At 36.1% G+C, this 15,852-nt stretch overlaps 1 protein-coding gene across 13 annotated transcripts in view; it reads right to left on the bottom strand.

The window, feature by feature from the left end:
* Window positions 1–15,852, bottom strand: part of CACNA1D (calcium voltage-gated channel subunit alpha1 D) — a 185,519-nt gene that overhangs the window by 86,204 nt on the left and 83,463 nt on the right. For 10 of the 13 annotated variants that reach the window (XM_030502297.1, XM_030502300.1, XM_030502288.1 and 7 more), the window contains exons 8-9: window positions 12,849–12,952; window positions 1,131–1,300 (exon numbers count right to left, since the gene is read on the bottom strand). In XM_030502297.1, coding sequence (XP_030358157.1) covers window positions 1,131–1,300; window positions 12,849–12,952 — 274 coding nt within the window. Of the gene's footprint in view, window positions 1–1,130; window positions 1,301–12,848; window positions 12,953–13,429; window positions 13,534–15,852 lie in introns of all 13 variants that reach the window. The other 3 variants (XM_030502289.1, XM_030502301.1, XM_032920224.1) reach the window with 2 other exon arrangements.

Genomic DNA, 15,852 nt, shown 5'->3' with positions numbered 1-15,852 from the left:
CCTTTGACAAACCACTCATAGATGCTTTGTCTTATATATACTCATGGAATCTAAATGAAAAAATACCATGACTTTCTAGAGTATCAGATGAATAAAAAGGTGCTATTTAGCATTAGTATATATAATGAAATTTGGACTTTAAACTTACATTTAGTATTAAATCATAAACCACAAACAATATCTTGAATCCATATTCTCATTTATGTACATCACTAAAAGTTCTCATGCAAATTTTAACCACTACTATGTAAACTTGGCAAAGAGGCTAAAATAACCTCTCCTAAATTCTAACATTAAAATACTGCTGTTACTCAAAATTTCTGTAACAGAGAAATCGATTGTGATTTTTACAGTTCTCGCAATATCATGAAACCAGCTTGTTCCTTTATATTACAACTCAGGTCAAAAGCTCTAGAGGGCCACTACAGCATGAATTACCTTTCCCATAATACACTACTGCCAAATAAATACACTGTAAGTAAGCAAGAATTATACTTTTTAGTGTCAAATCAAAATCCCACAGGATCTCATTTATTCCACATTCTTTTAATAAATCTAGCAAAAAAGATTTTAAATAGTTTTCTTGAAAATCAGAAAGATCCAGAATGTAATTTCTCTACTTCAAAACTCAAAAAAAACACCAAATACAAAACCCCCCCAAAAAAAACACCTTCACTGTCACAGCACCAGGTTATGTCTTGAATGTAGTTTTGACCATATTTTTCAAGCTTTTTGCATAATTATTATTATTCCTATTGCACACACCTACAGGTAAATACATATTCTTCTTGCCTAAGAATTGACAATTATACTTAGCGGCATGTAGCTTGTATGCACTAACTTTTTACAGAACACAAGTAAAGCAGAGGTTTTAAGTCTCAGTAGTGACCGAGTGCAGACAATGATTTGCACATGGACAGCACAGAGCAGAATTTTGTTGGCAGATTCTAGATTATCTTCCATGACTAAATATCAATATATTAACAGACATGATTGTTCTGCTAAGAAATGCTTTTGCAAACTGAAAATCAGAAAGTGACATTAGCCAGGCTGCATTCACGCCAGTGTAACATCCTTAAAAGCAGTCACACTGTCCCACATGGAAGTAGTAGAGAGTAAAGAACACGTACTGTTCCGCTTGCCTTCTTCATCAACCTCTTCATCATTCTCAGGGTCAATGTCTTCTGCCTGTGTAATCCAGTCTAAATATCCCTTCAGATCTTCTTCAAGTTGCTGTTTTTCACGTAGCTTCTGAAAGTCCCCTCGGGCCTTGGCTTTTTCTCTTTCCTTGGAAAATTCTCTATCAAATTCAGATAAAGCGGAAAAAAATACTGATTGTCAAACTCCCAGGCATTTTGATCTAAATCTTGACATTGCAGAATAACATACTGACATAGACAATAAACTGAATAAACTACACTGAAGATTTGAGAGCTTTTTTGAAAACAAGACAGTGGTGCAAAGAAGTCATGGGAAATCCCTATCACATTCCATCAAAACTTTCAGAGTTTTTATGACTTAATTGAAAATAAAGCAATATTCTTGACTCTTCCCATATAGGAAGAGTCCCATGTGTGTGCCCCTGCTTCCATTTAGTTATGTGCGCTTGTATACAGATTTTAAAACCAGTTTTATCCAATGGCTACAAAGAGAAATTAACTTGCAATAATGAAGTAATTTCAGAGAACTGAATATTAGTTTCAGTGAAAAGGAAATTCCATCATCCAGTTCTAAAATCTTTCCTCTTCCAGCCACGGTTTATTTGCCATGCCAGACATACTTATTTCAGTGCATGGTTCACAGAATTCTACTAATAAGCTCTCTCTTAATTATCTCATGCATAGATACACCTGTGCTGCTTGAGATCTGGATGTTTCACCCTTATGCTTTCTGTAACAGAACCTAGAAACCTTGTTCTTGAAGATCAGAAACACATCTTTTTATGTAAATTGAACTCTGTCTCACTGTCCCAGTCTCAGGACGATGTATTTTACTATCTGTCCAGTTCATTATTTGGGTCAATGCCTAAATTATCATGGAATGATAATTAAAATAATAAAGTCATGCTCTTGGAGAAAGAAGTTGACTAAAATGGCCTACCGAGATCTCTTCCAACCTGAATTACCTCATGAATCTATGATTCCCTTAATGATGTATGACTCCAGACAATCAAGTAAATTCTTGCACCAGCTCAATTCATATGCTGACCAACATTGGTACAGATATGGTGTGATACATAGCTCCAAATGCATAACTCCCTTCGCCAAAAAGATCAAACATTGTCCAATTTATCCAAGTACCAATATGTATGATTAGGGGTAGGCAAGCACCTTTTGGAACTGTGCTGTAACTGTGCACCAGTTTAGTATTGAAAACTAACCTTGTTGTGACTAACCTGTTAATCTTACAGTAGGGCTGAAATTAACCTAAAGAATGGCTATCATAATTTCATTTACTATGAATTTGCAATCCTTCATTTTTTGTGAACTTTCACCTCAAAAATGTTCCCCAATTAATAAGCTACAAGGGGAAATTTATTAAAGCACTCAATAGTATCCTTTTTCAAGAGGAAAAACATAAGGAAATTAGTGTAAGACTTGCAAAATATTTTAACAAGTTGAACACAACTATCAACATGATGTTGCCCTGCTAACAAAATACAGCAGCGTCTCAATTTTTTTTTTGGTGACAGACATTACTTATTTGGAATTGCAAAGATACAATCTCTCCAGGCTTTTTTATTTCTATTGTTTTATTTGCAGTCTTCAAACATCTTCTAATAAATAAATTTCTGCTTTGACATTAGTAAATTTAGAAGTTAAGCTCTTTACATGCAATCATACAGATTTTGGGTTGTTTGTTGTTTTATTTTTGATGTTCTGTTGCAGAAGCTAAAAAGCTTTCTGTTGCAAAACTAAGAGGCAGGCACTACACCTTTTACAGCTGAGGACTTAATTCAACAAAAATTCAGTTTGACATGTTGAGATAACCCTGTTCCATCTGATGGCACTGTAATGAAGCTGAAGAATGCCAGTGCTTGCTTTGCATTTGCTACCCTTCACCTAGCATCCAAGGACAAGGTCCTCTAAAAGGCCATATCTTCACAAAAATGCTCATGAAACAGATGTCACAAGCCTGCAAAAAAATTATTTCGTTTATGGAATGCTGGGTTTAAGCTTTGCAGAGAGAATAGATTGTCCTTCACATCTGATTGAGGCAACATACTTGTGACTTTTATTCCATAGGCAGCATCTTGAAAAGAGAGCTATCATAGCATAGCGGGAAATCAAAAGTAACAAGCCTTGCTGGCTTTTACTAAGTATTTTTGGTTTGTTCGGTTAAATTCTTTGGGTGTTTTTCATTAGGGTGAAGGACATGTGATGAGTGGGGGTAAAGTAAAATGAAAGCTGCTGTTATATGGAGTGAAGTGAAAGATTATTTAAAAATGCAACAGCTGGTAAGGCTGATACTTTCAACAGCACTTCACCCATGACAGAACCACCTTTTAACTTTGAGTACATTAAAAATGGCTGCACACAAAGAACTAAACACAGATTTTTATATACACAGATAACTATGACCTTTAATCCAGCATGCAAGTCAAGACATTGCTTTGTTAAATGCTGCTGCAATTTATCAGTAGGGGAAGATGCTATATTTAATTTCCATGGTATTTAAAATTTTTACTTTTCTTTTTAAAACCTGGCTGTAAGAACCTGAGAAAACTGAATTTTCTTTAGGTGAAAGAGGAATAATCTGGCTCTATAGTATTTTTTTCTATCACAGTCACAATGAGGTGACAACCCTCAGACACAGATAGGTATGTATTCCTTTTGCTGAAATACCATGACTAAGAAAGTGGAATTAAATGGAATTGGAATGTAATGAGTTTCTTGCTAGCAGAACAAAAACTTTTTTTTTATTATTATTTTTCTCACAAGAAACAAGAAGTTATTTTAAAAAGGTGACGGGGGTGATCTGAGGGAGAGACATTGCCTCTTTAAAGCTTCTGACAAAGACATTTAGACAACAATATAATTGAATATTTAGGGAAAAGATATGTAGACCTGGGCTTATCACCTGGAAGGAGGAATAAGACGGCTGCTTGTGCAGCATTTCATGGCTATGGCTTGGCCCAGGACAGAAAGAAAAAGCTGTTGGCTATGTAAGCAGCACAGGTACTGACATGGTTAGACTAATGGCCTGAACTGGCCTCCTTAACTGCTGTCAACCCAGAACTCAGCCCAGGAGCCTATGGTGTTGACAGGCTTAGGAAGTGGCACATTAATCGTGATAAGAGGACTTAAGCCCTGTAAATGTTTGATTACACAAATATCTGTGCTAAGAGCAAACTTCAAAATATGTATTTCATTCTGGCTTGATAAAATGACCTCCATCTGGCATTTGAAAGCATGCATTGGGGAAGGGGGGATTAGTTCATTAACTAAAATGACAAAAATTGTATTCAAAGGGCTGTTGTGACTCTGCTAGCATTCATAAGGGTCTCCCCACTAAACGTGATTCAAGCCAGTCTCCACCCAAGCTGCAAACTGACAAATCCTGAGGAGCTACTCTGATTTGACACCAGCATTTGTGAAATGAAAATTAGGCCTATATCCTGTAAAATTTCAGTTTGAAAATAACATGGATTTAAGTAGTTTTGATAAAGCATAGAGATCAATGAATATGTTTTGTCCTAATTGCGATAACTAGAAAAAGCAAGCTTACTACTGTCTCATATTTTAAAGAATAATATGCTTCAAAATTAAGACTTCAGGCTAGCAGGGCTAGAAAGAGCTTTTTGCAAATCTCTGTTTCTGAAGAATGTTATTAAGGAGACCTGCACAACCTGTATAACACCTTGTATAATTAATTACCTGTTTGCATTCCAAAATATCTTTACTTCAAAACAGTCTATTGCTACTTAGACAGAGACAATTCAGGCTTTTATTTCACTGCAAATGCAAAAAAATCAGATGACCCAGTCCTAGCCAGACTAATTGGGATCTAGTTAAGTATGACTAAAAATCGCAGCATATGACAATATCCTGTAAACTAAGTAAAGCTTCAAATTGCAGCCACAGTGTAAATAACTCAGTCAATTGCACCTGCAGCGGAAAGGAGACATCATTTGCAAAATAAAGCATTATATGGAGACTCACCTGCATAATCTAACTTATTTTTAGTGATAACTAAGCTACTATACAAGTTTTAGGTCTATTGCTCAAAAATTCTTTGTCTCCTTGAAGAAAGACGATCTCAGTTCTCTGCTTAGGCACAAGACCATCGTCATCAATGGTTGTTGAGGCAGAAGCATATAAAATGCAGGTTTTGAGTTCTCTTCGACAGACTGGGGCAATCGTTTTCACGCCAGGCTTTTTTTCTTCAAGGGAGTGAAATAACTCCTGCTGGTATGCATCAGCTGGGAATGGCTCGATGCAACAGGGCGGAGGTGGCAGCAGAGAGTGCTACTGGGACTCAGTTACAGCTCTCCGGTTCTCACACCTTAACTTGAGGCAGAGTCATATTAACCAAAAATCCAAGTTTTCTTAAATTTTTCTGGTATACTCTCCCTTCTCCCTGTAATTCACAGACATAATAACTAAGTAGACACCTATACTGGCCTCCCATCAGCTCAAAGTTCTTCCATGCCAAAGGCTGGACACTTTTCATAAGGGGGCAGCAACATGACTTCCTGTATCTTCTGTATATCATTAGGCATTGATGATAGGAAATAAACAGTTGCCTTAGGTATCTAAATACAAACGAGGACACTAATTCTTCATTGGTCATATTAACACCTTTTCGTGTCACTGCAAACACAGTGAGAGAGAATTCATCTACTGCAGTGTGCAACTTACTGCACACAGGGTCTGGTACGTGGAAAGTGTTATGCTAATGCTATATGTAGAACTGTCACCCAGACATCCTAGACTCACATTTATTCACAGAGAACAGTCACATAATAACAAAAATGTACTCCCAGGCGTGCAGTGTTGGCCACCAGACTCACAGAAGAGGTTTCGCACAGCAGTAACCATACCAACCAAAAAATTTGCAGAATCAGAGAACTCAAACTGCTTAAACTGTACAGATAAGCATGGACAACAGCTCACAGCTGGGTGTAATGTGTAACAGATGTAAAGAGACATAAAAAAGTTTAAGTAACATTGTATCTTTAATTACTGGAGATTTGTATACCTCAGTGTTACCCCTTCTTTTAGAAATAATAAAAACTCATAGGCTGAACACTGTAGAATTATTTTTCTCCAGGGTCGCCCCAACCTAAATATATTAGCAGCACAAAAAAGTCCTAGCAGGAATTTTCCTTGAGCAAGGAGCATTGGGTTCTTGATGATGGAATGCAAAATTATATTACCTACACAGTTACTTTCATATAGTTCACTAGCAACTGACAAATTGTATATTGAAAGGCTCCAGCACAACCTCTGTGTAGCAGAGGGCCTGTACAGCATTATTGCGCCAGAGTGCACATGAATGCAACAGGATCATCTGTGGGAACAGCAAGCTAAGGAACAACCTGATAGAGCAACAAAACTGAGATCTGATATTTCAGTCTGTTATTATATCTGCATATTAAGATATGCTCCTTCTGTCCTGAGCAGAGACCTGTTTGGCTTAGGACACACTAGATTTCTTAGAGGAAGAACTACTGGCAGTATTGAGCATAGGACCATACCCCAGAGTGTGTTCACCCCACCCACCATCATGGTGTGCACCCTACCAGTGTGAAATGTGATCGACACATTTTTGTCTTTTTTTTTTTTTTAACTGATGTGATTTGTTACCTCTCAAGAGTTCATGAGCAATTATCTCATAGGACTAATCCCTAAGAAGCCTTGGTATGGTAAGTTCAAACAACTGAAATAAAATCAGTTCCCTTCAAGCTCTTATTCAAGAGTACTGAACTACTCCCATTGACTTTAGTGGTCTCTGTCTAAAGCAGTCGATGAGATTAACTGATGCAGACAGCAGTATTTGCTGATTATTTACTATTAGTATATGTGATTGATCAATCGGAGATAGTATTTCCTTGGTTTGTATCTATTTGTTTGAGTTTTGTTTTTACCAGCCATGCAGCAATCAAAGAACCTCCTTTAGCTCATAACCTGCTGAGATCTAGAGCTGAACTCCCTCTCCTCATTTTGAATGTATATTCTGTTTATGTGAGGGAGTTACATTTTTATCCATAACCTTTTTTTTTTTTACTGAGCCTTCCCCCTGCTGTGAAAAGGAACACTGTCAAAACCAGTTCATTTTCCTTTTGCTGAAAGACTATGGATGACAGTTCACTGCCGGTTTCTATTTGGTGCATTATTATTCAAACGTCTTTTTCGACGTTTTTTTCCAATATATATACTGTAGAATACAGTTCTTAGGTGTATAGCTTATCCATGCCAACACATTTTATATGACATTAATTGACAGATACTGCTGTGAGATTAGCATGGATGACTACACATACTCTTAGCTTTTAGAATTATGTACATATATATTACAAATAATACTGTGGGAAAAAAAGAAATGAAAAAAATAACATTCTCTTAGTAACCTGCAAGACTTCCATGTAGGAGTATGTATATAAGGACATGTCAAAGCTTATGCTTTGGTGTCCTTTATCAAGGCAATAAATTTAACTTACAGAGATTTATTAAAGTGTGTTTGAAAGGTCTTATTTGTTCCCATGGCTACCCCCAAGAAATACTAATGCCTTGAGCAGAAAATGCCATCAGCAGAAACCATCCCCTAATGATAAAGACTATCTTCAGGAATAGATTATCATACATCATTAAAAGCCATGCCTCTTGATAAATAAGTTATGAAGTTTTATAATTTATTATTTTCTCTGTTCGTCGTAAAACAGTTTAATGCCTGCTGAATTATTGGCATATTTATTTTAATTTTCAATATACTTTTAAAGGTTCTTTAAATGGATGAATATCTCTCAGTTCCCTTTTTTAAGGTTTAGTTTTATTTGTTAACTTTCTAATAAACTTAACTTTACAATTTCTAACTTAAATTTCTGGTTTCAGCTCACTGCCTCTTACACCAATAGTCATGATACACTCTATCCTGGAATATTTGGAGGACGCCTGTCTTCAGGTCCCAGTTTCTGCGCCTAGTATTTCATGACTTCGGAGAACATAGGACCAGTTTATGACATTAACTCACACTGTGCGTAACCAAAGCTACAGGTAAAAGCAGACTCCTGAAGCTGTCCATCACCCTTCACAGAGCTAGAACTGCTGGACAGCTCCTCAGTGCCAACTTCTGTGCCATTCCATCAAGTGTGAAACTCCCCCAAATGTGCACTGCCTAATCCTTGCATCATATCAAAGGAATTTTTACAAAGGAAAAAAAGTTGCTCTGGGATCTCTAACAGACTGAACCCACTTCCTGCTGCTGACTCAAAGACATAGCCATCAAAATAGAGTGTGACCATGTCATGATCACCCTGCCATTTATGGAACTAAAACAATTATTCAGAGCCACATACAGCTTTAAATTTGTAATGTGAATGAGCAAAATGCAGATCAGCCCAAGATAACAACATTGCGAAAAATATCTGAAGACATCTATGGAAGCTTTCCATATCTGCAAGTATTTTGCTCTATATATCTAAATACTGAAAGAATCAGAAAACACAGTCTTACTGTGAAGGATCAGCTGACAGTTCTAGGTATCTGGCTAGATTCCTAGGAAATTCACTACATTGAAAGAAATTACCAACCAGCAGATGTTTTGAACCACACTTCCAAACACATTTCCAGAGCTGGATCCAGAGCATTTTTTTCTAATATGTTTAGGGAGGAGCTGTTTGCCAAATCTGTTCTTAGGCCAGAGCTAAAGCCTTCTTCAGAGCCCTCTGCTGAAGTTGGACCAAGAGGTATCACTACAGCCCTTTTCTAGACCCACATCTATAGTTGGCTCTAAAGCCATCTCTAAAGCTCTTCCCAGAAATGGATCGTCAGCCAATTTTAACACCCATTCCCAAAGTGGGACTTGGGCCATTTCTTGAGGCCTTTTCCAGAGCTGAATCTAGGTTCAATTGCCCAGCCATTTCTTGGAAATGGATTTAGAGCATGTTTTGGAGCCCTCCCGCATGGCCCTTTCTGAAGCTCCTTGGAGAGGCCTTTACTAGAGCTGATATGGAGGTGTTTGTCTCACAATCCCTTTCTAGTGCTGAATCTGGAGCCAATTGCTGGAGAGCATCTCTGTGGCTGACAACTTCTATAGGTCACTGCTGGAGCTGGAACCATTTCTGGTGTCTTTTTTAAAGCTGGCTCCATAATTTCTTAGATGGCACTAGGGCCTGAGCTGGATCTGGAACCATTTCTAAAACCTGACCTGGAGTCTTTTTCCAGAATGCCTTTTCCTGTAGACTCCTGCAGACTGCAATAGTTTTTCAATTGAGAATTACCTTTGGGAATAATGTAAATAATATTAGTATCTAGTACAGGTAAAAATGTATTTATAAAAAGCTGAATTACCTCAAGCCTATGAATTCTCTCCATCCTTGCTATTCAGGGGAATATTTAGAAAAAAATCTCCACAGTCAGCTTACATGCAGAAATCAAAATATTTCCCACATGCAGATTCCACACACACATTATTTCTATTACATTACACATCTGCTATTGAAAACATGAACTCTATTTTTAAGAATGTCACCTTCAGCAGGCAAAACTGACATGGATCACCAGGAAATACTCACCTTCAGAAATGGCTAGATGTAAAACAAAACATCTCCCAAATCATCATTCTCTTTCATTTGTACAGTATCTAAATACATCAAACATGCAGTGCACAAGAGGCATTACAGAAATACGAAGGGGCAGATGGTCACAGAGTAACAAAGGAGTGCAAAGAGAATGACTATTTTAAAACCACAAACAGATCAAAACAGCAGACAGATTTAAATGTACATGGCATAACTTGATATTACAGGAAGTAACACTTTCATACAGAAAAGGTGTATTAGGCATTCAGATTCCACTTTCAAAATCTGTATGCAAAGCCATGCTTTTCAAGTCAGTTGGCATAATTTTTGCATTCTTGAAGTTTGATTGGTTTAGTAAAATTTAACTTTTCTTGTAGATTTATCATAAACCAAGTTTCATGCTATAGTTTGAAGAGCATAAAATGTAAAAGCTAATAATTCTTAATAAAAACAAAGAATGCATGTTACATACTCAATGCCTGCCTCAGAATGAAAAGTATTAGCTGTCTACTAAGGAATGCAAACACATCCATGGGATTTTACTAGTACATCATTTTTAACCATAAAATTTAGACACGCAGGTATAAATATAAAGTTTGTGGGAAATGTTTACTATTTATATACAAATGGCATTTAATGATGAAAATAAATCAGTGTAACAGTATACCACACTGGCCCTTGTCACAGTTTTGAACAAGTATGCCAGGACATTTTCTTCACTTATGTACCAAAGATTAGTTTGATATGATAGGTATCTTTTAGGCACACTCTCTTTTCCTTTCTCTTTCCACTTTCAATGTCAATCATTGGTGATATTTATATATCACATATCTCAGTTCACTGGTACAACTTTTTTCAGCACAGAAATCAAAAAACTGGAGTGTTAGGAAGGCTTTTCTGTGAATTTAGGGCAAACATGGATTTGAACAATTCATCAAGCACCCTGAGCTCTCAAGTGACACTACAGTTAGATGGCACTATGGCAGAAAATAACTTTAGGAATTAATGACTTTAGGAATTTAAGGAGAGTTCACATCATACTCAGCACTGCCATTTCTATTTGGTGGAAATCGAAGGCAAGCCAGCAAGGGTTCTAAAGAGCATTAGATCCCTACACATTAAGCAATGCCTAGAAATCAGTGGTGATTTCTTGCCTGCTGACAAGGGGAACACCTTTTCCTTGTATTGTAACAGCAACTAAAGAACAACTCCATATTCCAGCAAATATCATACATACCATAATGTTGCAAACCTTATAAAGTATTTTAAATGTACTAAGTAAATGTAAAGCTTAGCTGTGAGGGTCTCTCTAAATTTCCAAGGCTTTAGTAGAAGAAATGAACATGTGCAACAAAACACCAAATCTGGCATTACTTTCCCCACAACTTATTTTTAAAAACAAAAGGGGAATATCTAGTTAACTGTTACCACAGGAAACCTTCAAACAACAGGAAGAAAACTAATTGCTGCTTGTGACCTTCTTAAGGGCCAGCAAAAGGAGCTGTTAAAACCTAATCCTATAATGACTTCCATGGGAAGTCTAGTCACCCAGCAGCCTTAGGTAACAGTATCAAAAGAAGAAATCCGTTATACTGCAACTACCCTCAATTATCTGTCCTTCTCTCTCTCTGTTTTGTTTGTCCAGTGTGGCTGTGACATCAAAGCTAGGCCCTTAGTTTTGCAATAGTTCACACATTTGTCCCTGGATAAAACAAAGCCGATACAATTGTATAAATCAGAATTTACAGGGTAGGTCTTGGAAGGAAGAGATTAAATCTAGAAATCAGCAATGTGTTTTTAGCACTACCTCTATGCTTCTAAACATCTGCTTTGTAAAGTAATTCTGATGGTAAGGTAAAAGCACGCTTTCCCTAGTTTCCTGTGTGTAACAGGAATCTATCACAGATAAATGACTTACGACTAAAAAAAAAAAAAAAAAAGCGTAAAACTACTCATTAGATAAAAAACCTCTTGCAAATTAGTTATATCAGCAACTGGAGATTTTGATTATCTGATTTCCAGGAATGTAATAATGCATTAGTATTCCTTTCAAATCTGATGTACTGTGGCAAAGCCATGAATAGGGCTGCACACACAACCAGCAGCCTGATGACACCAGCAACTAGAGCGTCAGGCTACTTTCTATGCAAGGGACTTCTCTGTTGGCTAACAAAGATGGCACGACTCACCTAAGGCTGCCAGAACAATGGTACATAACTAAAAGCTACTAATTACAATTACAGTAATTTTCTTTAGGTATTCAAATGCTAGCAGGTTCTTTTATTTATCAGAAAATATCTTTGCCATAAACTGATATTTCCCATGCTTGAGTTAGTTAGAAACCAGGAAATGGCAAAAGTAGTGGAGTTGTAACCTGTCGTGGTAAGGGGGCTTTGTAAGAAGAAAACCTTCCAACTGTTACCATCAACTACAGTTTAAACCGCATTATACAGCTACAATTGACACCAGTTCTTGGCTCGAGCCTGGCATACACAAACCAACAAAAAGCTGTGACAACCTCCCACTGACAAATATATAATTGATACTTGATTATTGATAAATATATTAGCTTGCTGGTGCAAGCTGTCACAGCAGTACACAGCTCCACAATTCAGGAAGCACTAAATACTTTGTGTCAAGGTAACCTCGTCATATTCTTTCTGTAAGACAGATGTTGAAGCACCCATTAAAAATATTATGCAATGTGACTGGTAAACACCAAAACCACTTCAATTACTTTATGGATATTTGAACAAAAGCAAAACTTGGGCTTTCAGAAAAGGAAACTTGTCTGTAACTATAGGGGAGAATGTTTGCATAGGCGTATACCCCCTGGGATGCTAAATAATATTTCTCCCTGGTGCAATATTACAGAATAAGGAGATTACTGCTTCATTTAATGAATATTTTTGGCAAGCATGGTGAACGTGACGTCAGACAGATACAGGCACTAGAATCACACAGTTCAGTCAAAAGAGCAAACACTGGTAGGATGACATAAGAATCTTAAGTGCATGCAAAAAAGCCATTGCTGAGAAGCTTGAGTAAATGCAGAGGCCATCTTACAAGTAGCAATAGCATACACAATGTTAACTCAACTGCTTACCCACTAAGTACACCAAGAACCAGGTTAAGTACGAAAAATGAGCCAAGGATGATAAGACTAACAAAATAGATCCATGGCCATTCACATCCTATTGCATCATTTACCTGTAAAATGTAAGGAAATAAGTTATGATTCAGTCATTTATCAAATAGCAGAGTCCTTTTTGCAGCTGCCAGATCACGTAGGTTTCAAGACAAAGTTTATGGCTTACTCAGGTCTCAAAAAAAAAAATCAATGAACATTTGTTTAATTGCTTTACTTACCCAAATTATATGTAGATGTGATGCCTTAGATGATTAATTAAAATAACATTTAAATAATTTCAGAAGGATTATAATAAATTTGGCCACAAGTATGAACATGAACATATACTGATAGATCTAAACTCCAATTTTGGTATTTTTATGTTATTTGTATGATAGCTACAGAAAATTGTTTCTGTTCTAATCAGAGGAGGAAGAAATAGAGGCTTTTTAAAAGACTTCATCGTAACTGAAGGCTCACCTGCATAAGTTAACCTGTGTGTTCATGGCAACTGAATTCAGGACTCTGCCTTCATGATGAAAAAGGTGTATGCTTACCCGCTCAATACACCAAGAACAAGATTTAGTACGAAAAATGACCCAAAGATGACGAGACTGACAAAATACACCCATGGCAATTCAAATCCCATAGCATCATTCATCTGCAAGAAATAAGATGATCTTATAGAGTAGATCACTATAGTAATAGCAATGAAGAGTTAGAGAAAAGGAGAATTTAATCAGTCAGGTGAGACAGCATTCTATGCATTCCTTCAGTATTCAGAGAAGAACAATACAAGACAGAAGGCACTGGCCACATTCACTTTGCATTTCTAATACATACTCTAAAACAAAATACCGAATGAACCTAGCATTCAGATCAAAATTATCAAACAGAAATGCACCTCAACTGTTCTGTTCTTTAACACCTGGAACATGAATTAAATTTCAGATCTCACTAATTATATATACAAAATATGTTGAAATATGATTTTTAGTTCATCTATATATCCTAGCTATATGAATGATCCTTTGAGAAAAGAAACAGTAATATGTATGTCAATAGTACAAGCAGTCTTATTTTTCCTGTAACATGGAATTTCAATTTCTTTTCCCCTGAAATAACTACAATTGGATCCAGTCAGACATTTTAAATTAATTCAAAAGGAATGAATTTGTATAAATGAGAATGAATTTGTATAAAAACGTGAACACAATTTTAGGAAAATGAAAAACTGAAACAAAATTTTAGAAACATAGTGGAAACATGGAAATACTCCAGAAACACTTTTGAATTAAAAAAGAAAAAAAAAAAAAAAAAGAAAAAAAGAAAAAATCTGTCAAGAACAAGGTTAAATGGAGTTTAAAAAGTTGTTACTGATTTTTTTTTAGTAAGGTTGAAGTAACTGAGCATTAAATACATTCTTTATAGACACATAAGCTTTTCTATTAAGACCTCTTCCACTGCGTGTTCTTAGTGAGCTCATTATACCTATCAGACAATGGACTTAAACATATTTATGGAAACCTAGAAAGGCCTATTCAGAAAAAAAAAAAAAAAGTATTTTAAAACACAGGGAAATTGGTTTTGTGTGTAGCATTCAGGTGCTAAAAGACATTGTGGTAAGTTACAAAAATAATTCCGCCTGAGAACTTCTTGGAAATGTTTCTGTGGGAAAGGAATTATTCTGCCTTTTTTGTTTATACTGATAGGTTTGCATTAGATTCTTCATAAGATGCTTCTTAGCCATGAAAATTCAGCAGACAAAAATCACATGAGCATTCAAGACTGAATATGGAATTGTAGAGCAATCCTTGGGCAAACCTTTTTCCTCTTCTGTGAATGCTGCTGTTTGTTATATCTGAAATTCAGAATTAGGCTTTGAGCTATACTGATAGTCAAGTTTGACTCCTGTCTTTAACATCTCTGTTAGAACAGACATATTAAACACGCGAACAAATGTTTTGCAAACTGTACGTCTTGTTTTTCCTGCTATCTTTTAAAAATGTATCATAATCTCAATTTCTGCAAGGTAGCCCTATGGATGGTTAGCTAAAAGCTCACGCATTAAGTCTTTGCAGGTTAAGGCCCATAGGCGCTTTTCTTCAACAGTGATCTGTAATAATGAAACTTTATACTAACTGAAGTAAATTTCCTACGTCACCAAAGAAGATGGTTTTACACAACTTCATACATCCTTTAAAATAATCTCTCAATGTATCACCTTTTAAAATGCTTTAGTAATTGAACTGAGATACTGAAAAGTAACTTTAAATTTTTTAGATCTGCTAGGAAAAAAGAAACCTCAAATATATATTTTTGATTTGCCTTTTTTTTTTTTTAATTTCAATAAAAATCATTTTGGAGAAATTAAAATGGGGAAGGGTTATAGTCATTCAGAAAGGCTGGGATCACTGCCTTCAATTTTAAAAGATGCCAAATTTCCATAGTCCAATTCTGCAACAGCATATTCATGTAGAAAACAAAGTCTTTCATAACACTGCCATTACACTGACCTACTTAAAGTCTCCTATGCAATACTTTTAGCAATACTTAGCATGGCAGGTGCCTACGCTAAGGAGATCAACTGTGGAGTTTTGTTTTTTATCATCCCATGCCCATTCCCTCAGAGCAAGTCCCCAACATTTGAGAATTCTTAACAAAGAGGCTCAGGTATTTAATAAAATACCCTATTGCCCAGACTGCATTTTTGCTTTGTCCCAGTGTACGCTGCCCTTTGCACATTTTCAATTGTGGGCATTTGGCCATATGGTTTAGGAATAAAATTAACTTTTTTTTTTTAAATGCATATTCATAATTATTACTTTAGGATTGAGTTTGCTTCATAGAAATGATTCATATGATACAGGCAAAGTGTTTTTCTAACAATATCTCATAAGAGCAAATTTGAAATACATATGAATGCATTTTACATCTAACTGAACTATATCCATTAGTAAACAGTTGTTTGCAAGTCACC

This window comes from Strigops habroptila, chromosome 11, assembly GCF_004027225.2.
Source record: "Strigops habroptila isolate Jane chromosome 11, bStrHab1.2.pri, whole genome shotgun sequence".
Classification (NCBI taxonomy): Eukaryota; Metazoa; Chordata; class Aves; order Psittaciformes; family Psittacidae; genus Strigops; species Strigops habroptila.
Note: the sequence above shows the minus strand (reverse complement) of the source record. Positions and strands in the feature narration are given on the sequence as shown.